General features: G+C 33.7%; 3 protein-coding genes across 4 annotated transcripts; 2 read left to right on the top strand and 1 right to left on the bottom strand.

The window, feature by feature from the left end:
* Window positions 1-3,617: 3,617 nt before the first annotated feature.
* LOC107632003 (U-box domain-containing protein 6) lies at window positions 3,618-8,363 on the top strand. 2 transcript variants are annotated; one of them, XM_016335617.3, is made up of 6 exons: window positions 3,618-3,909; window positions 4,511-4,604; window positions 5,014-5,199; window positions 5,331-5,438; window positions 5,542-6,701; window positions 7,278-8,363. In XM_016335617.3, exons 2-6 carry the CDS (start codon window positions 4,554-4,556, stop codon window positions 8,071-8,073), a joined length of 2,301 nt encoding a protein of 766 aa, XP_016191103.1. In that variant the 5' UTR covers window positions 3,618-3,909; window positions 4,511-4,553; the 3' UTR covers window positions 8,074-8,363. The 2 variants fall into 2 exon arrangements, with proteins under 2 accessions (XP_016191103.1, XP_016191104.1); XM_016335618.3 differs by having other exon boundaries at window positions 3,635-3,909; window positions 4,511-4,681.
* A 1,209-nt stretch (window positions 8,364-9,572) lies between these two features.
* On the bottom strand, window positions 9,573-10,897 carry LOC110270474 (uncharacterized). Its single transcript, XM_021120009.2, has 2 exons — window positions 10,818-10,897; window positions 9,573-10,445 (listed from the first exon to the last, which is right to left on the bottom strand). Exons 1-2 carry the CDS (start codon window positions 10,842-10,844, stop codon window positions 9,588-9,590), a joined length of 885 nt encoding a protein of 294 aa, XP_020975668.1. The 5' UTR covers window positions 10,845-10,897; the 3' UTR covers window positions 9,573-9,587.
* A 1,091-nt stretch (window positions 10,898-11,988) lies between these two features.
* Window positions 11,989-19,882, top strand: LOC107632004 (RNA helicase family protein). The gene is made up of 16 exons (XM_016335620.3): window positions 11,989-12,327; window positions 12,433-12,525; window positions 12,642-12,746; window positions 12,876-13,093; window positions 13,336-13,388; window positions 13,495-13,611; window positions 14,028-14,119; window positions 14,808-14,894; window positions 15,009-15,223; window positions 15,578-15,670; window positions 15,852-15,975; window positions 17,034-17,178; window positions 17,504-17,573; window positions 18,442-18,602; window positions 18,862-19,037; window positions 19,164-19,882. Exons 1-16 carry the CDS (start codon window positions 12,128-12,130, stop codon window positions 19,312-19,314), a joined length of 2,100 nt encoding a protein of 699 aa, XP_016191106.1. The 5' UTR covers window positions 11,989-12,127; the 3' UTR covers window positions 19,315-19,882.
* Window positions 19,883-22,289: the final 2,407 nt, after the last annotated feature.

The following is a 22,289-nucleotide window of genomic DNA, read 5'->3' as shown; positions in this document are numbered from 1 at the left end:
AAGCACCGGTTGTATGCTGATGACAGATGGGTAGACTGATTAAAGGCAACAAACTTTAATTAACTTTCTAGTTTATTGTCCTGCTGGTATGTTATTTGTTAAGTCTGTTGATGCTTCTGATGTGATAAAAACTGCCGATACCATGTTTAATTTGTTTGCTGATGTTATTGAGTGGGTTGGGCCTAGTAACATTGTGTAGGTGGTCATTGATAATGTTGCTAATTATGTATCTGCTGAAAAACTCATTCATGAAAAATATCCAAATATTTTTTGGTCTCCTTGTGCTGTCCATTGTATCAATCTTATTTTGAAAGATATTGCAAGTATTCCTCACATATATAGCAGACCTTGCTTCCCGTGCTTCAAAAGTGACTGTGTTTGTTTACAATCATATGATCTTCTTGTCTTGGCTTAGAAAAATAAAAAGTTTGAAAGAAATTGTTCGACCAGGAGTCACACATTTTTCCACTGTTTTCATTACTTTGAAAAGTATATATGATCACAAGAAAGATTTACAGGCATTAATGGTACGTGGACAAATATTTTACTTCTCATAAATTAGCCAAAAGTGCTAATGAAAAGATTGTTAGTTCAATTATCTTGGATAGTAAGTTTTGACAAGATTGTATTATTTCTGTAAAAATTGTTGGTCCTCTTATTAAGTTGTTGAGGATTGTTGATGCTGATGAGAACCCTCTTTGGGATATGTGTATGAAGACATGCAAAGAGCCAAAAAAGCTATCAAAACAATGTTTAGAAATAAAAAAGCTGCTTATATGCCATACACAAGTATCTTGAAAATGCGGTGGGATAAGCATTTGAAGCGCGATCTCCATGCGACAGCGTACTTTTTAAATCCAGCGTTTTTCTATAGTGAGGGTTTTGTTAAGAAGGTAAATATCTTGAGATCTTTACTTGATTTGCGTGATATTGAAATACTTTACGATGACTCAGTTGCCGCAATGCAAGAGATACAACTGTATCGAGATTGTAAAGAAAGTTTTGGGAAGAAAAGTGCTAAGAGAGCAACAACAAGACTCAACCCTAGTAAATTATTTTATTTCCAAGTTCAATTTAGTTTGAAAGTTTAATATGTTGCGTGATAACCATTCAAAAGTATTTGATTTTTGTATTTATGTAGGTGAATGGTGGATGCTACATAGTAGGAGTGCTCCTAATTTACAAAAAATGGTAATCCATCTTCTTGATCAAACATCTTCTTCATCTGGATGTGAGAGAAACTGGAGTCTTTTTGAACATATTCATTCAAAGAGGAGGAACCAGTTAGAGCATCAAAGGTTAAGTGACATTATTTATGTGACCTATAATCTATGCTTTCAATCTAGGTTGCATTGAAAGAAGAGGAATTATGATCCAATTGACATTCAAAACATTAACACGGTAGATTTTTGGGTAATGGCAGATGAGGATGATCCTGAATTTACTAACGGAGATGTTGAAAGCATTGAAAGTTTAATATACATTGATAATGCTATGCCTTCGTATCTTAATGGTGAATGACATAGCAAATTTTGTTTCATTCTATAAAAATATATGTCATTAATATTAATTTTTTATTGGGTTTTTTTTTTCTATTTTATTAGATGGAGGAGACATGAAAATTGAAGTGGATATGCCTAATGTTGTAATTGAATCCTCAAATACTTCTTTTGGTGGTACTTCTGAAGATGGTAGCTTTGGATTATCGGTTTATGATGGAGACATCAGAACACTTAATGATTATTATGACTTCTAATGAGTAGTGTCTTTGTTTAGTTGAAATATTGTTTGTCCAATGTTGTTTCTTTTGGTTGTAAAATATTTTGTGTTTGTCATTTATGTGCGTTTTGATTTTCTTTAGTTATAAACTTTGATATTTGAAGTTGTTTATGAAATTTTAATGATAAATTATGGATAACTCATCGTGTGAAATTGTCAAATTTTAAATTTTATTAGTGTATGAATTATTAAATTTAAATATTTAAAATTATATATTAATTTTTTTTATAATTTTACTCTATATTTAATTAAACCGATTCAACTACGGTTCGATCTGGTTGAATCATTGAATCAGTCACTTGACCGGTTCGATGATTGGTTCGATTCTCGCAATCTTGGAAAATAAAGAAAGAAATAAAGAAAGAGGAATAATAAGAAGAAAAAAAATGTAGTATTAAAGAAGACATTTATGTGTTTTTATAGAAAAATTTTGGTGTCAAAATTAAAAAAATTCGATGCTATTTTCTGATATATTTTGCATAACTCAAAACTCCTCATCTTTTTTTCTTGTTCATCTTATATTTCTTATTTTACTTTCTTATAATTTTTCTTATTTTATCGTCTTAACAAGAATAAAAAAACAAGAAAAAATAAAACAAATAAAAAGAAAAAACATATAATTCTGCAAAATCACCAAGAAGAGGAGGAGAAAAAAAGAAAAAAAAAATGCAGCAACAAGTCAACAACATTAGCAATAAAAGAACGACGATAAAGAGAAAGTATGCGAAGAAAAAATCAACACAAAAAAAAAAGAGGAGGATAAATGCGGAATATAAACGTTTACATTAGTGAGAATAGTTAGAACGTGTATTCATATTTTCACCAATAAAATTAATTTTTGTTGAATTTGACCAAATTAATTAGATTTAATTATCAAAAAACTTATATGTATAACAAAACTAATAAAATTAGTATGGAGACAAAAACTAAATACTTATCAAATGTCCTAGTTAAAACAACAAATTATATCTATAATATCAAAATTTAAATCTAAAATTTTATAAACTGAAAAATCAAAATTTAAATCTAAAATTTTATAAACTGAAAAAGAATATTTAAGCTAAAATATAATCTTCTATTAATTTACTCTAAAAATGATTTTTTTTTTCCGTTAGGCCTAAAAATTTCTACTATTATATATTTTAAGTTCATCTCATATGTCGATTCTTGTTAACTGCATAAATTAAAATAAAAATGTAATGTTTAATAAATAAAAAATTGAGAGAATTAACTTTTAGTTAGGTAACATTAATCAATTTTAAAATTTAATATTTATATTTTAGAGTGTTAAATTTAAAATTTATAATTTAAGATTCAGAATTTAACATAAACAGAATAATTTTAAACCAAAAAAATTTAATTATTTAATATTGCTTTTAATAATTTTTATAAAAAAATATTAAATGACCCAAATTTTTAGATTTGAATGTGATTATATACCCTGGACAACACTTTTAACATACTATAGAAGCCTAAATCAAACTTTTAATTTAAATACCATGTGGAGTGCAAAAGGACAAAAATGTCATTATACAAGACTGCGTGGCGACAAACGAAGAGGTCGGCAACTGTCGGCCGATGAACCGGGAAAGGGAGAGAGAAAAAAGCAGTGAAAATTCTAACTCCCTTCCCTTTCAATCCATTTTCTTTGTTTCCAAAATTAAAAAAAAAAAAAGTAAACAACAATAATTTCATCCCTCCAAGACAGAGCGCTCTAGTCTAATAATTTTATTCCAAAAATAAAACGAATAAAACGGACACATAATAATATAATATAATATAATTACATGATTACATCTTTAATTTTCAAATAATTAATATTATATTATATATTAACTAACTAAAAAATTTTAATAATTAGACTCAGTCAGACAGTCACTGAGTCTCACAGCATAACCAAATCTCCATCTCCCTCCCCTATCTTCCTTCATTCTTCTCCTCTCTCTTTCTCTCACAAACTTCGCTCTATTTTGCTTTCGATTTCACTCTCAGCGTGTTTCACTCTGTACAAATCTCTCTTCATCTTCTTACTCAACTCTAAAATTTCTTCCATTCTACAACTCTTTCTCTCTGTTTCTTTTTTTTTTTCTAAATGAAGCCTCCTTGGCCGCGATTTGAAGTTTCTGCTTGGTACGTCGTCGTTTTGCTGTCCAATATCCAATCCTTGCTCCTTCTACTTAACTTACCTACGTCACTTGGCTTCTGAATCTGATACTTCTCTTGAATAGTTATTTAATGGTTTTTTAAGCTGTTAACGGTTTTTGTGTTTCAACCTTTCTATACTTCTTCAAGCGCTGAAGTTGTGTAAGTGAAGATCTTAGCTGGAAACTTAAGCCCGAGTTCTTTTTTTTTTGTTGAAATCATTAAGGTGTTAAGTGAAAATTAGTTTCGATGGATTAAGCTTCACGGAGATGATTTATTTCGAATTTGAGATATCCTTTTCGTCTTTTGGATTTATTCTCTGATCCCTCAAAGTTTATTTTCAAAATTTGAGCAGCGTGTAGTTACGTACTGTATTTTCTGTTAGCTGTTGTCTCTTCAATTCTTGAAGGAAAGTGTTAATTAATTGCATACTATTTGGAACGAAAAAACTGCTGAAAATTTTAGTTGACTGCAGCGATATGGACTGATGCCGTTTTGATTCCGAATTGCTAAGATTTTCTATTTTCTATTTTTTTTTGGCTCTTTTCTGATTTTTTCTTGTTTGCATTTGATTCATTGGCTAAAACAGTTGAGATTGGTTAGCACCCAGAGTTTACAGGGAGATTTGAACTATGGATGTAGCTGAGTATGAGGAAAAACAGTTTTCAGCAAGTGATGCCAAGGTATGATGATTGAGCAGTAATTGCTTTGACTATATGAACAGTCGATATGGCAAGGTCTATTTGAGGACTCGAATTTGGTAAATATTTGTTTCTTTACATTTTTTGGATTCAATTAAGTGGAAAATCGAGACAAACATTTTCTTTTTCGGAAATTTATTGATTGTTATTGAGTGGCTATTACAAACAGTTGAATCTGCACTACTGGACAGGTTTTTTTTATTCGGTTTATCACTATGGCTACTTTAGCAAATATTTGCGTCACTGACCAAATGAAAAAAGAAAAGTGTTAATGATCGGTCTTTCTCTGGTTTTAGTGTCATGGTTTCCTGTCTGTTACAAGTTTTATGTAATTGTTTCTTTAATTTTCTGTAATGTAATCTAAGCAATATTTATTTGGTTTCTGATGCAGTTACATGGACAGATGTGCAAGGCGCTTTCTCTGATATATTGCAAAATATTGTCGGTATTTCCTTCCTTGGAAGCAGCTCGGCCTAGGAGCAAATCTGGAATTCAAGCATTATGTTCTCTGCACATGGCCATAGAGAAGACTAAAAACATTCTTCAGCACTGCACAGAATGTAGTAAACTTTACCTGGTATGATTTATTTCTCCATTATGACCTGATCTCTGGGTATCTGATGATTCTTTTTAGCTTGTTCATCAGGTTATTCATTTGTTGGCTGGTCTAAAGTCATTATCTCACAAACGGCAATACTTACGATGCAGGCTATAACTGCAGATTCTATTCTTCTAAAATTTGAGAGGGCTAAATGTTCTCTCAAAGATGGTCTTAAACGGGTGGAAGATATTGTTCCACAATCTATTGGGTGTCAGGTACTAAACTTGAAGATTGCTGTTTATATAAATGCATATTCACAAATTTACTGTTTTTGTGTCAATACTTAAGTTGAGCTTTGGTTTGAATTTATTTGTTCAGATTCAGGAGATTGTCAATGAACTTGCAAGTGTGTCATTTGCACTTGATCCATCAGAGAAGAAAATTGGTGATGATTTAATTGCATTGCTTCAGCAGGGAAGAAAGTTTAATGACTCTAATGACAGCAATGAACTTGAATCTTTTCATCAGGCTGCTAGCAGGCTTGGAATTACATCTTCTAGAGCAGCTCTTGCTGAAAGAAGAGCTCTCAAGAAGGTCATAGAAAGGGCTCGGGCAGAGGAAGACAAGCGGAAGGAATCAATTGTTGCTTATCTTTTGCATCTTATGAAGAAATACTCAAAATTATTTAGAAATGAGTTCTCAGATGACAATGATTCTCAGGGTTCTGCACCTTGTTCTCCCACTGTTCAGGGATCCATTGAGGATGGTGTTCCCGGTGTTCATTGTCAGGCCTTTGACAGACAGTTTTCTAAACTTGGTTCCTTTTGTTTTAAGCCAAATGATATGAAATCAGAGCACATGCCCCTTCCCCCTGAAGAGCTAAGGTGCCCAATATCTTTGCAACTTATGTACGATCCTGTAATCATTGCTTCTGGGCAAACTTACGAAAGGTTATGTATAGAAAAATGGTTTAGTGATGGCCACAGCACTTGCCCAAAGACCCAACAGAAGCTCACACATCTCTGTTTGACTCCTAATTACTGTGTGAAAGGTCTTGTTGCTAGTTGGTGTGAACAGAATGGAGTTAATATTCCCGAAGGCCCTCCTGAATCTCTTGATCTTAATTACTGGAGATTGGCATTCAATGAGTCTGAATCCACAAATTCAAGATCTGCAAACAGTGTCAGCTCTTGCAAGTTGAAGGGTATTAAAGTGGTTCCATTAGAAGAAAGGGGTACCTTTGAGGAAATTGGGGGAAATAGGGCTGAAAGTGTGTCTACACAAGAGGAAGATATTGCACAGTACTTAAGTCTTCTGGAAATCTTGACTGAGGCTAATAGTTTGAAGAGGAAATGTAAAGTGGTTGAACGATTAAGGCTGTTGCTGAAGGATGATGAAGAAGCAAGGATTTTTATGGGGGCTAATGGCTTCGTTGAAGTACTTTTGCGGTTTTTACAATCAGCTGTGCGTGAAGGAAATTTGATGGCTCAGGAGCATGGAGCAATGGCTCTTTTCAACCTGGCTGTAAATAATGACAGGTTTGCTGCTTCTTTTTTCCCCTCTATTTTTTAAATTGTTTTGAACCATTAATGTAGTTCCTAGTAAACCATTTTATCCTGTTTCACATCATTGGCATATAGCAGCTTTTGTTTGGATTCCTGCACTTGGACAGAAGCTAGCAATATTGTTATTGAAAATGCTTTTATGCTTCATATTGAAAGTAAATTGATTTTATTAAAAAGTATTGATAATGAGTTCCACAGTTTGTCTGATTTATTAGGTAATATGTTTCGATGTAATAATTCCCTCCACTATTCCTTCCACATGCACATGGATATACATAATTTCTGTAGCATTTATGCGCTCTGGTTCTTCATTGTCATATTTAAACAGAAAGAGAATGACATTGTACATGAAGTTAACATTTTCCAATTATAAATGTGGGCGGAGTTTCCCAAGATACAGTACTGTTTATGGTTCGTTAGCTTTTCCAGAACATGCATAATATTAACTTATGTCTACTTAAAAATTGTGTTAACATCTGAATATTCACAATTACGTTTAACAAGGTGAAAATCATCGACTTAAATTTTATGCTTTTAACTTCTCAACAGAAATAAGGAAATCATGTTGGCGGCAGGAGTATTATCATTGTTGGAGGAAATGGTTTCAAATACTCCTTCGTATGGTTGTGCAACTGCCTTATACGTGAATCTATCTTCCCTTGAAGAGGCCAAGCGTTTGATTGGTGTGAGTCAGGCTGTTCAGTTCTTAATCGAGCTTCTTCAAGCTGACACTGATATTCAATGCAAGCAGGATTCTCTCCATGCTCTCTATAATCTTTCCACTGTAACCTCCAACATTCCTTACCTCCTTTCATCCGGCATCGTTGGCGGCCTACAAATTCTTCTTGTGGACCAGGGCGATTGTAGTTGGATAGAAAAATGTATAGCTATTTTGATAAATTTGGCTTCTTCCCAAGATGGGATGGAGGAAATGTTATCGACTCCAGGAATTATAGGCGCATTAGCTTCAATATTGGACACAGGCGAGCTCCTAGAGCAGGAGCAAGCTGTCTCTTGCCTCCTGCTTCTATGCAATAGAAGTGAGAAATGTTGTGAGATGGTGCTACAAGAAGGTGTCATCCCTGCATTGGTTTCAATATCAGTGAATGGAAATCCAAGAGGGAGAGATAAAGCTCAGAAACTCCTGATGTTGTTTCGAGAGCAGCGGCAACGAGACCATCCGCCAGTGCAAGCTGACGCACATCATTGCCCTCCTGAAACTAGCGATTTGTCAATGCCGCCTTCTGAAATGAAGCCGCAATGCAAGTCAATGTCTAGAAGTAAGACAGGGAAAGCTTTTAGCTTTTTCTGGAAAAGCAAGAGCTATTCTGTCTACCAGTGTTAAGCTCCAAAGGTTTGTAACTTGTAAATCTCTGCATTTCGCTTCCAATGGGTGCTGCTTATTTTTTGGTTTCCAAAGCGAAGAAGTGATGTACAGGCCTGTGTAATCTATGGATTTTGTTCTCTCTCTCTCTCTCTCTCTCTCTCTCTCATTAATTTTTTTCCGGGGGTATTTCATCGAGGCTCAAAGTGTAAGATTTGCTTTTTTCCAGCTACGGGCTTACGACAAACCTGAATAATGTAAATTACGGTGTTTCTGTTTTGGAAAGAAGCTAAGTAAGCATATTCTCATAAGAGGAATGCTAGGGGCTAGCAACTTTTGTGATTTGTAGCCATCAAATAGTCATCAATAATAGTTTTAATAGTGTGAGATTGGTGTGAGATTTCATCCAATGGCTCAATTTTTTTTGCTGGTTACATGCTGGCCAGAATTTAACAAAGTTGCTGGCTCCCTAGACTTTTCCTTCTCATAAATCCATTTGCTTCAATTCAAGCCTCAACTTCATGTCTCTCCTACGTCGTCTTTGGCCCGTAATTATTGGTTCGGAGTGTGCAGAGTGTACATTCTTTTATTGATATTGGTTTCTATGATTAAGATTAAATTAAAAGACACTGATATTAAAAGAAGGTTTCCGAACATCCAGACTCTGCATTTGATTTCTGATTTTTTGAGTTTTTTGTCTGTTTTCTACATTAAAACGTAGATTCTTTCTTTCTTACCTTTATTAATTTGATTGAGAACTTTTGGGTGTTAAAAATGTCAAGTTGCCTGATCTGTGGTCAAGAATTGCCTTTTCGTAACGGTATCATGTGATGGTTCAGTTGTTGGAGTCAAATATCCAACGTAAGAAATTGTCCTAAGGTGCGAATTCATTCTTAGCACAGTTGCTTCATTTGTGGTTATGTCATCAAGCCAACTTGAACGTAGATCAGAGGGAATCCGTGAAGCACTATCAGAATTCAGGAACATCGTTATTGATGACGATCATGATGATTTGACTTTGTCACACTCAGGATCCAAACATACAGCAACCAAAACTAAAATGGATATTCTTCTCTGTTGGGTGTTGACTTTGCAACATGCAGATGGACGCACCAAGTGCCTATCTTCCCGGAATAATTCCTAGACGAATTATTTTATTTTGTGATTAGTTCTATTGTACCCTCAACACTCAATAGCCCCTTAGCTTCATTGATAAGGAGACTGCTATGTTATTAATTTCTCAACATCCTATAGTTCTCCTCTATTGTTGGAATTGAAAGATTCACACATACAAAATCAATAAATTTGTATTATTATACTAAGTAAATCATTGCCTATATATACACTGTAACTCAATAAGTGGTAAGAACGGACTTGATTGCTTTGTTGGACAAAATTAAGTAACAAGCTACTTTCAAGAATGTTTGGGTAACATTGAAACAAAACTGCAAAACAAATAAATCAATAAAAAAAAATTACTAGAAATGGAGATTCTAGTTAGCTAGCTAGCTAATTGCATTATTCTTCATGGTTTTCTAGAAACGACCTGGGTTCATGAGCCATGAATCAAACAATTTCAAAAGAACATCACCACCCTTGTTACTTTCACACTTATCATTCTCTTCAACTTCACTTCTTCTATCATCTTGCTTCTTTTCCCCTTCTTCACTAACTTCACACAATTCACCTCCATCAACCTCCTTCTCATCATCATCATCATGTGGATTGTTCCCTTCTTTGTTACCACTCTCCAGTAATGCCTGCTTGTAAGACCCTTTTGCGCAACTCGGCAACACTGCCGCTGCCTTCTTGTCGTGAGTCCCTTTGATTTCGGCCTCCGATATGGGAGGAAAGTTTTCCAAGGAAATGTATCCAGAAGAAGAAGATGAATCAACACCTATGGTTTTCTCCTTTGTGCTTATTGAATCTCCACGCCCCCAATAATGATCCAAGATAGAAGCAAAACCATTCAACATTGATATGAAAAGGGTCATTGCCCGTTCTAGCAATGGCACTTTGTGGATCACTGTTGAGACCTTGTTCACTGCCCCATCAAATTTCTCTGGCATGGAGGCTATGATTAGGACTAGTTCATCGACTTTGTCGAAGGCCACCGCAGAGGATGGGAACAATTTCTCGGAGATTTTCTCTGCTGTTATGATGTGATCATCCATGAAGGATAGTATGGCTAGCAATTGGCATTGCATTGCATAAATAAGGGGTGTGGTGGATCTCGAAAGTTTTGCAATTATCCTTCTCAAGTTTGCACCCAATGGACCATTGACATTCTGGGTTTTTCCAATCGCAATTTCTGCCATTGCTATCATGGAAACTCCACATGCATGTAATGGACGTTGCCTTGAACTCATTTTTGTGGTTCTTGTGTTTCCATTCTGAGAAATCACAAGAGAACAAAACTCATGAACGTGGGACAACACAAATTAATTTTGCATTGGTCTTAATATGTGTAACTGTTCCTAAATCTTGACATTCTATGGCAAATTTGTTTCATGCATCTCATTATTAATTAATTATGCCCCCATGGTTCATGCATGCCCTTACTATTGTTTTCTGTTTGTTCAATCCATCTTATGAAAACCAACGAGAATGAATTCCATTGTAGCGAACAATTAGTAACGCAGTTAAATAAACAATATATCCTTATAAATAAAAGATAAAATAGTAATTTTTTTAAAAAGAAAAACCATCAAGATTTGATAGAAACGATTGATAAAATCGATCATCTACAAGATTTTGAGACTTACTTGGGAAGGGAGAATGGATGTAGGCATTATTTGTGATATTGGTGCAGAAGCTAGAAGATGATAAGAGTCAGCAAACAGCAAATAAGTTGCCCCTTTCAAATAATGTATAGATCTATCATCATTTCGTTTGCAATGTTGGACCAACTACTTAAATATATATATACACACAAAATAATTAAAGACCTTATAAGTTCCAAAAATTGAACAATTAACTTGCCCCAAAGTTCATTTTCCTAGCAGCTCCGATATTGAAGTAGTCAAATTTGTATAGAATAAGATAGACATTAATATTCAAATTTCTAAAAAAAAAAAAAATAGTAAGACATTTTAGTTTTTTCACAAATTTTATTATCCAATTAGTACTTAAAATTGTATTTTGTTATACAAATTAATTATACATTTTATTTATGGTAAAAACTCACCTGAAGTCGATTTCACTTGAAGTTGATATCTGAGAGCCGTTAGATGAAAATTTAGTCAAATCAATCAAATTATTTAACGGCTCTCAGGTAGCAAATTCACGTGAAGTTGACTGCACCTGAGTTTCCACCTTTATTTATAATGATAAAAACTGGTCTAATTTTTTTTACCAAAATTTAATATAACAAAATAAAAAATTAGAGAATAATTCGATAATTAAAATTTGTGATATGTGATATCTCTAAAATAAAAACAAAGTTTTTAATAAGAGAAAGTATAGGGAGCCGCGAATGAGTAATAGTTCAAATGGCATACTCAATTAAGAAGTTGTGGGTTCGAGTCTCATATCTTTGGTAAAAAAAAAAAAAAGGTATAGGGAGCCAATACATGTGCCTTACAATGCATACAATAGTGGTTAATTTCAAATTAAAATTAAAGTATCGGATGTTTATTTAAAGTTATTCACATATACTTATTTTAGAATAGTAAAAGTGTATTTGTGTAATCAATTTCAAGTATTTTAAATTGGGTATTCGATTTAATAGGATATCAGATATTTATTATGTACTCGAATGATTATTCTGCATAATATGAGTGTATTGTGTTTGATAAATTAATAGCATTTTACCTCATAGGATAACAGATGTTTAATTTTAATTTTTTATTCATATTGGGCAAAAAATCAGCCTATTATCACATTGTATACTTATTCCATTAGCTCGTAACGAATTCTTTTAATAAAATTTACAATGTAGAATTTGAAACAAATGCAATAACTTGCTCCCTCTCAGTTTAGGAGGCCAGTCTTCAGCAGAGAGTATTTAGTATTTACTATTTAAGACTCTGGGAGTCCAACTTGCGGTTTCTTTCGGTTTCACTTGCTGGATTCGATGGCAACACTTCCAATAGTGCAATATGAAGAAAAGATCATTGAAACTATTGAGCGCAATCCCGTCGTTGTTGTCATCGGAGAAACCGGTTCCGGAAAGAGCACCCAGCTCTCTCAGATGCTCTACCGCCGCGGCTACGCCGATTCCGCCAGAATCGTCGTCACTCAGCCCCGCCGTGTCGCTGCGGTCACCGTCGCAAGGTAATTAACCAACTCCTCTCTCTCTCTCTCCACTAAAATCCCAAACAAATTTCTGAGCTTCGCTTTCGCTAATACGCCGTCGTTTTGGCTCTTACTTCATCGCAGGCGCGTTGCGCAGGAGCTTGGCGTTCAGCTTGGAGAGGAAGTTGGATATGCCATTCGATTCGAGGATAGAACTTCACACCGCACGCGCATAAAGTAATGGCATTCTATAATTCTTTGTTCACCGTTTGAGTTGGTTTGGCTTTTATTTCAATTGGTTTCTGACTGGATGAATGGTGGCGATTGATTTGATTTTATTTGATTTTGGTTAGATATCTTACCGACGGGGTTCTGCTCCGCGAGAGTCTGGTGAATCCTGAGCTGAATGAGTATTCTGTCGTCATATTGGACGAAGCTCATGAACGGAGCTTGAACACGTAAGACATGTTGCATTTCAGTTGTATCTGCAGACTTTGTAGTATAGTCCGAGGTGTTAGCTTTGGATTGTATATTTGTTTGAATCAGTGGAGTTTGTTTATGTAATCTTGATTGGTATTTTGTTTCAGGGATATATTGATGGGGCTGATGAAACGCTTGGCTAAAATTCGTACTTCCAATCTCAAAGTCTTGATCACATCGGCCACTCTTGATGGTAATAAAGTTTCAAATTTCTTTAGGGACTGTCCTGTGTTGACCATCCCAGGAAAACTGTACCCGGTTGAGATACTTTATAGCAAGGAGCGTCCGTCAAGCTATCTCGAGTCTTCTCTGAAAACGGCTATTGGTATGAAATGACATATTAACCTCAGCTGCATTGCAATGTATATTGGTTTAAATTGTATCAATTGTTAATAATCTTTCTAGCAAGGGTGTATAACTAAAATTTTCTGATTGCATTTTGATGGATTCCTGCATAACATATTAACATGTCTATTTATCATGTATTGAGATAACGTCTCATGAAAACTGGTCTTTTCTTCGAGGAAGAAGATGATCATGGTTAAAATAATTGTATTGGTTTTGCAGATATACATGTTCGCGAACCGGAAGGGGATGTCTTGATATTCATGACTGGACAGGTGAACTTTTCATCATATGGTATATACCTTATACTCTAGAGTGTAATTTCAATCCTTTATTTTCTAAAATGACGCAATGGTTGAGCATGCCTAAATAATTTCACAGGATGATATAGAGAAATTGGTATCTAAGTTAGAAGATAAAGTGCGGTCTCTGGAGGAAGGTTCTTGTATGGATGCTATAATCCTCCCCCTACATGGTTCCTTGCCACCTGAATTGCAGGCTAGTAATTTTTGTTCTGATTCAATCTTCCTAATTGAGAACTGTGCTTACCACTGGCTTGAGTTATTCAGTGCAAGTTGCAAATACTATAACTTCTATATGAACCGATATAAAGTATATTTTGGAAGGTATAATGGACATAGTTCTTAGGCTTCTGGAAATAAGTTAGTAACAAACTGCAGTGAGGGAATTCTCTAGGTATTTCCGCTTTCAAGTTGCTGTTTATCATGTTTGTTTCCTAATCATATGCAAAAGAATATTACTCAGCCTGAAATTAAAAATTAGATGCATGAGATTGCTCTTTGTTTTGGGACTATTCAACAGTTATGTTTGAGGTATTCATCAAAACTAAAGATCCAGATAATATATATTTTTCATGCATTTTAAGCTCATCCGTATCTTGTATAATCTTACAGGTGCGTGTATTTAATCCCCCACCTCCAAGTTGTAGGCGAATTATTGTTGCAACAAACATTGCTGAAACTTCTTTGACTGTTGACGGTGTTGTGTAAGGGAACTAATATTTTGTCAAAGTTTATTGTGTTAAAATTAAAACTTCAGTGGATGTGTTGCTTATTGCAGGCCAAGGGAACTGTTATTACTTATTGTAATAATAATAAATGATTCTTATTTCTCTGCAGTGTTCAGTGTAGCTATTTATTATTGTATTTGTCAGAAAAAGCCTAAACTTGTTTGAAATGACAACCCGATAATTCATTTCTTGAATGTGACAAGAAGCTGATTAATGCCATGATTAAACTATTTCTGTAAAAGCAGTGTGAATATCACCTAGGGCAGCACCCTGAAGAGGATGAAAATATTGTCGCCAAAACAAGAATGAGTGCTCAATATATAGTATAGCTGACAATGCATTTTATTTCTTTTGACACAGTGGAAAATCACATGTAGTAATGTGGTGCTAGTTTAACTTGTTCTTTAAAATGCATGTCTTTTTCTTTTTTAAATTTGTAATGCAAATTCCTATACAAAGAAAATAAATTAATGATATTCTAATTCCTTTGCATTTTATGAGATGCAATTTTTTGTTTATTTTTTATTTTATTTATGATGAATGCCCATCACAATTGAATGTGTACATTTGTTGATTTGATTGTACATAGAAATAGTTTTCTTGTTTAGATCAAGCACAATAAGTTGTCTCCGTACGGTTTCTGAACATACGTTGTGAATTTTAGGTATGTTATTGACTCTGGGTATGTAAAGCAAAGGCAGTATAATCCATCTACCGGCATGTATTCTCTTGATATTGTTCAAATTAGCAAGTAAGCATCATTATTACCATTTCATTTTGACTTGAAGCATGGATGCAGTGATGCAATGCTTTTACAGTCCAGGAAGCAATTTATGTGCTTTAAAAGTAATATCTTAAATTGCAGAGTGCAAGCAAATCAGCGTGCAGGCCGAGCGGGACGAACCCGTCCTGGAAAATGCTACCGTCTGTATCCTTCCCAAGTTTACAATGATGAGTTCTTGGATGTTACTGTTCCCGAAATACAGAGATCTTCTCTTGCTGGTAGTGTTCTTTACTTGAAGTCATTGGACCTTCCAGATATTGACATCCTGAAATTTGATTTTCTTGATCCTCCTTCATGTAAGATACTTTTTTCTTATTTGAAAGTTTACTAAATTGTTCTTTTTTTCTTTCTTAGTAATGTTAAATAACTGAACTTGATTCTCATTTGATTGTGGTAAGTTGCTTTATCTCTTTTTCTTTTTTCACTTGTTATTTCAAAAGTTTTTGAATTCTTTCTGTGGCTTCTTCAATGGTGTTCTACTGTTACCCTTGTTCTTTTTATCGGCCCAGAGTTCTGTTCCCAACTGATTTTAATGCATATGTTTAGTTTCTCTTGATTTTAATCTTCCTGTTCCATCTTCCATGACAAATAGTGATTTAGTGGATTTTACTCGACTATAACTTGGCGATGAATGACTGGCTTTTCTGCAGCTGAGTCCTTACAAGATGCCTTGAAGCAATTATATCTGATTGATGCTATTGATGAAAATGGTGCAATTACAAGTATTGGACAGAAAATGGCTGGTAGTTATTTCCCCTTTTCTTTTTTTGGTTGAATTTTAAATTAGTCTGGAGAAATCATGCATTTCACTATCATTATCTTCATCATGAGATGTCAGTCTGAATGAGTACAAGTTCCTTGTGCACTATTTTTTTTCTAACTTTATTAATTTTAATTTTAATTTTGTTTTAAAATTCTATGCAGAGCTTCCATTAGAACCTTCCTTATCACGAACCTTGATGGAGGCAAATGATTATGGTTGCATACCTGAGGCTTTGACTGTTGCTGCCATGTTATCAGCTGAAACTACATTGCTACCAGCGCGGAGGTTCTCTCTCTCATGCATTTTCAACTAGATAACAAACCACTCTCTTTCCTTTTGCATAAATGCACAAAACTTGTGTATATTAAGGCATTTTATTTTTCCTGGCTTATAGAAATCATGATAGCTGATGATATATTACTATTGAAAGAATTAAGAGAGGAGATAATGAAAAGATAGAGCTGCAGAGATAGGCTTTGGAATCACATGATTTCAAAAGTAGAAGTAACATAGAGTATTGGGAATGTAAAAAAAAAAAAAATATCAAGGTACAAAAATTGTAGCTTAGAGGTAAAATCAGGGAAGATATTATACCACAAGTCACATATCTGTGAAAAGATAATATACCACAAAAATTGTGTTGATTAGTTTGACATCCTAGGATCAAGGACAAATGCATTAGAGGAAAAGCTCATATGGGACCTATTGTGAAAAGATGGTATAATTTCGCCTTAGGTGATATGCACGTGTTTGAAGAAGTTCTGTAGAAGTCCCAACAGGAAGGGTAGATTTGGTGAAAGGTAACAGAGCAAGTTAGAAGGTGAAATCATCAAAGGGTTTAAAGACTTTTACATGTTTAACAATTGATATCATTTATGAAATAATCTAATCTATGTAGTTAATCCCATCTAGAGGGATTAGACTTTCTTTTGTTGTTACAGAATCCTCTCTCATAAACATAAAGTTAACCGTGCTGTAAATTCACACTTTGTCTCTGAAAAGCCTCAGCCATGTTGGTCTTTCCTTTCAATTTATGGACAAAGTACCTCTTATCCACAAGTCTTGCACACTCTTAAAATGAAAGAAAATTATTTCTTGGTCCTGTCTAAAGTGTGGATGCTAACACCAGCACACAAGTGACGAGGTTAGCATTCCCTACAAATAAATACACATGATTGAATTTTAACAGACTGCATCTTATAAAACATGTTTTACAATAGTAATGGATGGATAATGCATATAGCAACTATCAAAATTCTGGAATACGCCTTGCATATAGTTTTGTGCAGTTTCCTTTTTCAAGGACTGACTGACTGAGCTGTTACAACTTTTCACTGATTCAGCAAAACTGAGAAAAAGAGGAAACACCCAGAGCCCAACCTTCCTGATGGCTTTGGCTTGGGTGATCACATACAATTGCTGCAGATATTTGAGTGCTGGGATCAAACTGATTATGACATTGGTTGGTGCAAAGACAATGGCTTACAGGTAACCCTAGGAAGTCTGTTGATGAATATTTAGTCTCAAGTTTACCACTCTTGTGGAGTATTAGGGTATTCCTTGTCACATAATCAAAACAGCTGGCTGTGCAGATATATAAGATCTTCCTGGCTTTGGATAAAGACATTTATTGTTAGTTCTTGATGTTGATGAGAATGCATGTTTGCAGTTCTACTTCAGTAACATTCATCTAAAATTTCCTGTTTTCAGGAGTCCCATATAAAAAACGAAGGGAAACACATCTTAGACATTTTTTTGGGTGTTTTACTTAATGAATGGTATATGTGATTATTCTGGAATTAACTAATTGCAGGTGCGAGGGATGCTGTTTGTTAGAGATGTCCGTAAGCAGTTATCTCAGATAATGCAGAAAATAGCAAAAGGTTTGTGTTCCATATTCCTGAGGAAACTGCATGCAGAAAGTGACTTTATGCCTGATTTTGAAATTTTTTGTTTAATGGATTATTTTTGACAAACTCATGTGGCAATTTGTGCATTTAAAAGAAGTGTGAAATAGTGGTTGACTGAAATTTAAATGGGACATGTTGTAGTAGCTCTTTTCTGTCTGCTTCCAGTTCATCCTACTTCTGTTGATGTGAACTTGGGCAATTTTGTTGAATGATTTATGAATAGAATGAACTTTTGAACATTAATTTTAGAATGTCAGTTTTTAGATTTATATTCATCAACAGTAATGTTGCTTGAACAAGTTGTGTTTACTGTAATACTTTCTAAGCGTTGCTTTGTACGGTGTAGACTGTAGAATACACTTTCTGTTGAAAACTAAATAGTATAAGTTCATACTAACAGTTGGATCTATTTGGTTTGACAATAAAGCATCTTCAAGTTGAGAACTGTGTTAGTCTCCTTTGCACATAATTATCTTATAATCTAAGGGTATCCTGGTCAAATCTCATTTTTGTTACTTGTCATACATGCTTAAACTAATAAAAGTGGATAGAAAGTAATTGATGGTTTTCTTGCATTCAGGGCTCAGTTAGTTGTTTCTAGTATTATCATGCTGTTTTCAGTAAAGATCTACAGAAACTATTGGTTTCCACTTTAGCATATGATGATATCCAATCTAATATTACCCCTTTGTCAAAAAAAGATAAATAATAATAAAATAATAATAAAAGTGGAATTACATCACGGGGAAAGAAGATCTCTTTTCTTTTGTGTGTCTATGTGTATTTCCTTCTCCTGTTTCCCTTTCCACCCCTTTACCTACATTTTTCAACCTTGCAATAGGACCACTCGATATAAGGTCAAGTAGGAGAAGGGGAGAGTCTCGACAGGATTATCGAAATTTGAGGAAGGCTCTATGTGTGGGATATGCAAATCAGCTGGCTGAAAGGAAAATGCATCACAATGGTTATCGAACTTTGGGTTTTCAAGGCCAAGTAGTCCAGGTAATATTAATGAGAGCAAGTTTACTCACTACCCATCAACTTAAGCTTTTGGAATAGATAGTTCTTGACCGATCACTTGCTATTGCATGTCACATTGCTTTTAGCAACACATTGCTAAATATTATTTCATGTTGTGTTGGCGAGCTTTTACTTTTATACTTATTCTTTAAATGGCTTCCCTTAAATCCATACACTTCACTGTTTTCAATTTTAACTAAATGATAGATATTTAGATACCTGCATCTGTAATGTGTACTAGGTACATCCATCATCTGTTCTGAAAGCTGATGATCTGGGGAAGTTTCCAGACTATGTTGTGTACCATGAGCTAATTGCAACTCCACGTCCATACATGAGAAATGTATGTTCTGTTGAGATGAGATGGGTTGTACCTGTTATTAACAAGCTTAAGACACTTGATGTATACAAACTAAGGTAACTCAGTTTGATGTCTCTGAGCTTTGAATAAAATACCGCAATTGGAGCTTTTTTCTTTTTCCCTTCTTCTTTTGGGTTTTAAAAGGATGCGATTGTTGGCACTAATTCCATTGTCTGAATCAGTGGTGGAACTGGTCCTGTTGAGGAGGAGACCGAGAGAAATGTACCAGATTTGCCGAAGAAAATTGTTGAAGTTACTGCTGGTGTTGATGACAGTGAAAGTAGAATCCAAGCTGCTAGAGAACGATTTCTTGCTCGTAAAGGCAAGAAATGAGCGAAGATATAGCTGAGATGATGATCTGGACTTGTCAGGCATTCTGCTCAACAGGTAGGTCGGTGCTAAAATTTCTGAAAGGACACTGGACCAAGATAAAATGAGACTTCTGAGTTTCAATGTTGTTACCATTTCTATTTTTTTTGTGCTCTGATGTTAACATTGGAAATTTGACCAAGAGCAAGTGATGTTGGGCTTGGTATGGCTATGCAAAGTTGTGTGAGTGGCTGAAAAAGTATATATACTTTTGTTCACCATGTATAATATTAATTATCATGTCATGATCTTGGGCACTGAAATGTTCCCAAAGTTGGGGAAGAAAAGAAGAAATAGGACGGGAAAGGGAGTGAACAAACTCCATATCCTTTTGACAAGTAATTGAACAACTAGCAGGGATTTTGGAATGCAACTGTATTACAGACGTCATGTTGATAACTTGATATAGTTAATTTTTAATGGCACTTCTACAAGAAAGTTCTAATTTTTATTTGTGATATTGAAACATTCTTGGAAGTCTGTCTATGTATCTATTCTCTAGTTCTAAATAAGATTATCTTGAATTTGCAAATTAGTCTTATCAGCAAGTTATTGTAAAGTGCTACTGTTATAACCAAAATTGTACTGTTTCGTTTAGTAGGTGTTAATCATCGTTGTTAAAGGGCAAAAACTACACAATTTTCAATTTTCCATTTCTGACAAAGTGCGAATTCAAATTGATTCAAGCAACAATCGTTTCTTTCTTGTAAGGTGATTAGGGGAACAAGTTTTTCGGTGCTATCAATACTAATGTTATTTTCATATAAGGACCACATACGCATACGCATGCTAAGTGTTATCCAGATTTAGTCAGCAATCAGCATCGCCTTTTTAGTTTTTATTAGCATTAGACAGAAATAATTCAATGAATCATCCAAATAAAAGATAAAATTATGAATAAAGAAAAAAATGAAAAACTCATAAAATGACAAAGGAAAAATTACACAAAATGATCAATCACTTGAAAATTGGAAAAGCAATGTTTGTGGAATCAGTCTGCGTCGTCGACTATGTAAATACTTTAATCATCCGTTGACTCCATTATTGAGCACGTTTAGATTGGAAATACTTAGGTGCAGCATATAGTACTCCAGATTTTATTATGAGATTAATTTTTATAAACGATAGCTAATAAGTTTTAAATTGTCAGGTAATAAAAATTTCAAGAAAATAACGAATTATGATGTGTAATGGGCTAATTTTATTAGCTGAAAGTGCACAAAATTAACAATTTTCATTCTATAATTGTAGTCCTTGCAGAGTTACGACTTACGAATTCTTATAAATAGCATTACCCACTATCATCAAGGAGGTTTAACTTGACTCGAGGTAATATATTTTTTCTTTTTTTTTATTTATTAAATCACGTGAAATGCTTCAGTTCCTGCAATACATTTTTTAACCGTAAGTCATTGAAGTGTATTATTACATGTTCTGATTTGAAATAGAATATCCACTTTCATCTGCAGTTATATACAAAAAACAATAGTAATATTGAAGAGAAAAAGACTAGTAAGCAATTCAACCATTTTGCGCATACTACACCGGAACTATTAAGTACACAAAACATGTCAATATAACTAAATTAGAAACTCTTCATGGAGCTGGAAATTGGAATGCATCTTCTTGTGCAATTGCATCAAGACCCTTCTTTTAACAATGCATTGAGATGTATATACCTTAACAACTATCTATCTATCACGTAATATGTGGAATAGATGTACACTTTTAAGATATTAAGTGTGTGTTTGGATTGTGGTTGGTCAAATTGGAGTTTGAATAAAAGTGATTTTATAGAATTGATTTTGGATAGAAGTAAGTTTGTGTCAACATGATTTATGTTTGGCAATTTTTTACCAAAATTGATTTTGATAAAATAAATATTGTTTGGATAATATTAGTTAAAATCACTTTTAGATAGATAATTACTTAAAAGGACATGACATTAAATTATAATATTATTTTTTTATACATGTTTAATTTTTTTATACTTTTTTCTTATATGTTTTTTATATAGTATATTTTTAATACTCTTAGTACTATTTTTTAGTACATTATAATTTTTAACTATTATTATTATTTATGATTAATTTTTTTATTTAATTTATTTTACTTAATGGGATCAATAAATTCTATTATAAAAGATAATAATAAATATAATACACAAAAATTATAACTATAAAAATATATAATGTCAAATAAAAAAATTAATAAAAAATATAAATAATAAATAATAAAAAAAGAACTCATATAGAGAAGAATAATAAGAATTCTATAAATAATGCAATAACATGTATAAAAGATAAAGTTGGTAAAAGAAAAATAAATATTGAAGGTATTGACTAAAAGCACGTTAGTGCAACGGAGAAGCTAGAAATTATTGCTTCTTGTAAACGTGATTTTATGAACAAAATCACTTCTGCGTTTGTAAAGAAGAAATTTAGCCAAACAAAAAAGTGAAGCTTTCAAGAAGCTCTAACGTGCTTTTTTTCTTCAAACGTGATTATCAAACACACCCTAAGATACTTGTTTAAATCAAGAGAAAGTCTATGGGCAGCAGATTTTGCGATTTTTAACCATCAATTAGCCATCAATGATATTTTTAATGGTGTGAGATTGCATCTAATAGTGTAGAATCATTTAATTTTCTTTTGATGGTTAAGTGCTGGCCAGAATTTAACAAAAGTGCTGGCCCTAGCACTCCTCTAATTTATATCAACCCGTGCTTAGTTTAAATGATAGACTATTCCCCCCTTTAATTAATGCATTATCAATATATTTAATTTATTAAAAACTCTTCCCATTTTAATCATTTTGCACGTTTAGGGTGGCAGTAGTAGTAGTCTATTTACCGAATAATGGCACATCCACTTCACAGTTCACACTCCAATGTGTGGTGTCAGAATCCATCACAACAATGAACAATCTAAAAGCAAGCA

Source organism: Arachis ipaensis, chromosome B3, assembly GCF_059453495.1.
Source record: "Arachis ipaensis isolate K30076 ecotype BB chromosome B3, ASM5945349v1, whole genome shotgun sequence".
Lineage (NCBI taxonomy): Eukaryota > Viridiplantae > Streptophyta > Magnoliopsida > Fabales > Fabaceae > Arachis > Arachis ipaensis.
The sequence above is the reverse complement of the archived record's forward strand: the minus strand, read 5'-3'. Positions and strand labels throughout refer to the sequence as shown.

What these genes read in the sequence shown, in the direction of transcription:
- LOC107632003 (XM_016335617.3), top strand. Translation starts at nt 4,554, where the DNA reads ATGGATGTAGCTGAGTATGAGGAAAAACAGTTTTCAGCAAGTGATGCC. An exon ending in CACAATCTATTGGGTGTCAG is followed by an intron (nt 5,439 to 5,541) that starts GTACTAAACTTG and finishes TTATTTGTTCAG; the next exon opens with ATTCAGGAGATTGTCAATGA. An exon ending in CTGGCTGTAAATAATGACAG is followed by an intron (nt 6,702 to 7,277) that starts GTTTGCTGCTTC and finishes ACTTCTCAACAG; the next exon opens with AAATAAGGAAATCATGTTGG.
- LOC110270474 (XM_021120009.2), bottom strand. Translation starts at nt 10,844, where the DNA reads ATGCCTACATCCATTCTCCCTTCCCAA. An exon ending in CATCCATTCTCCCTTCCCAA is followed by an intron (nt 10,446 to 10,817) that starts GTAAGTCTCAAA and finishes GTGATTTCTCAG; the next exon opens with AATGGAAACACAAGAACCAC.
- LOC107632004 (XM_016335620.3), top strand. Translation starts at nt 12,128, where the DNA reads ATGGCAACACTTCCAATAGTGCAATATGAAGAAAAGATCATTGAAACT. An exon ending in TCACACCGCACGCGCATAAA is followed by an intron (nt 12,526 to 12,641) that starts GTAATGGCATTC and finishes GATTTTGGTTAG; the next exon opens with ATATCTTACCGACGGGGTTC. An exon ending in TTCTCTGAAAACGGCTATTG is followed by an intron (nt 13,094 to 13,335) that starts GTATGAAATGAC and finishes TTGGTTTTGCAG; the next exon opens with ATATACATGTTCGCGAACCG.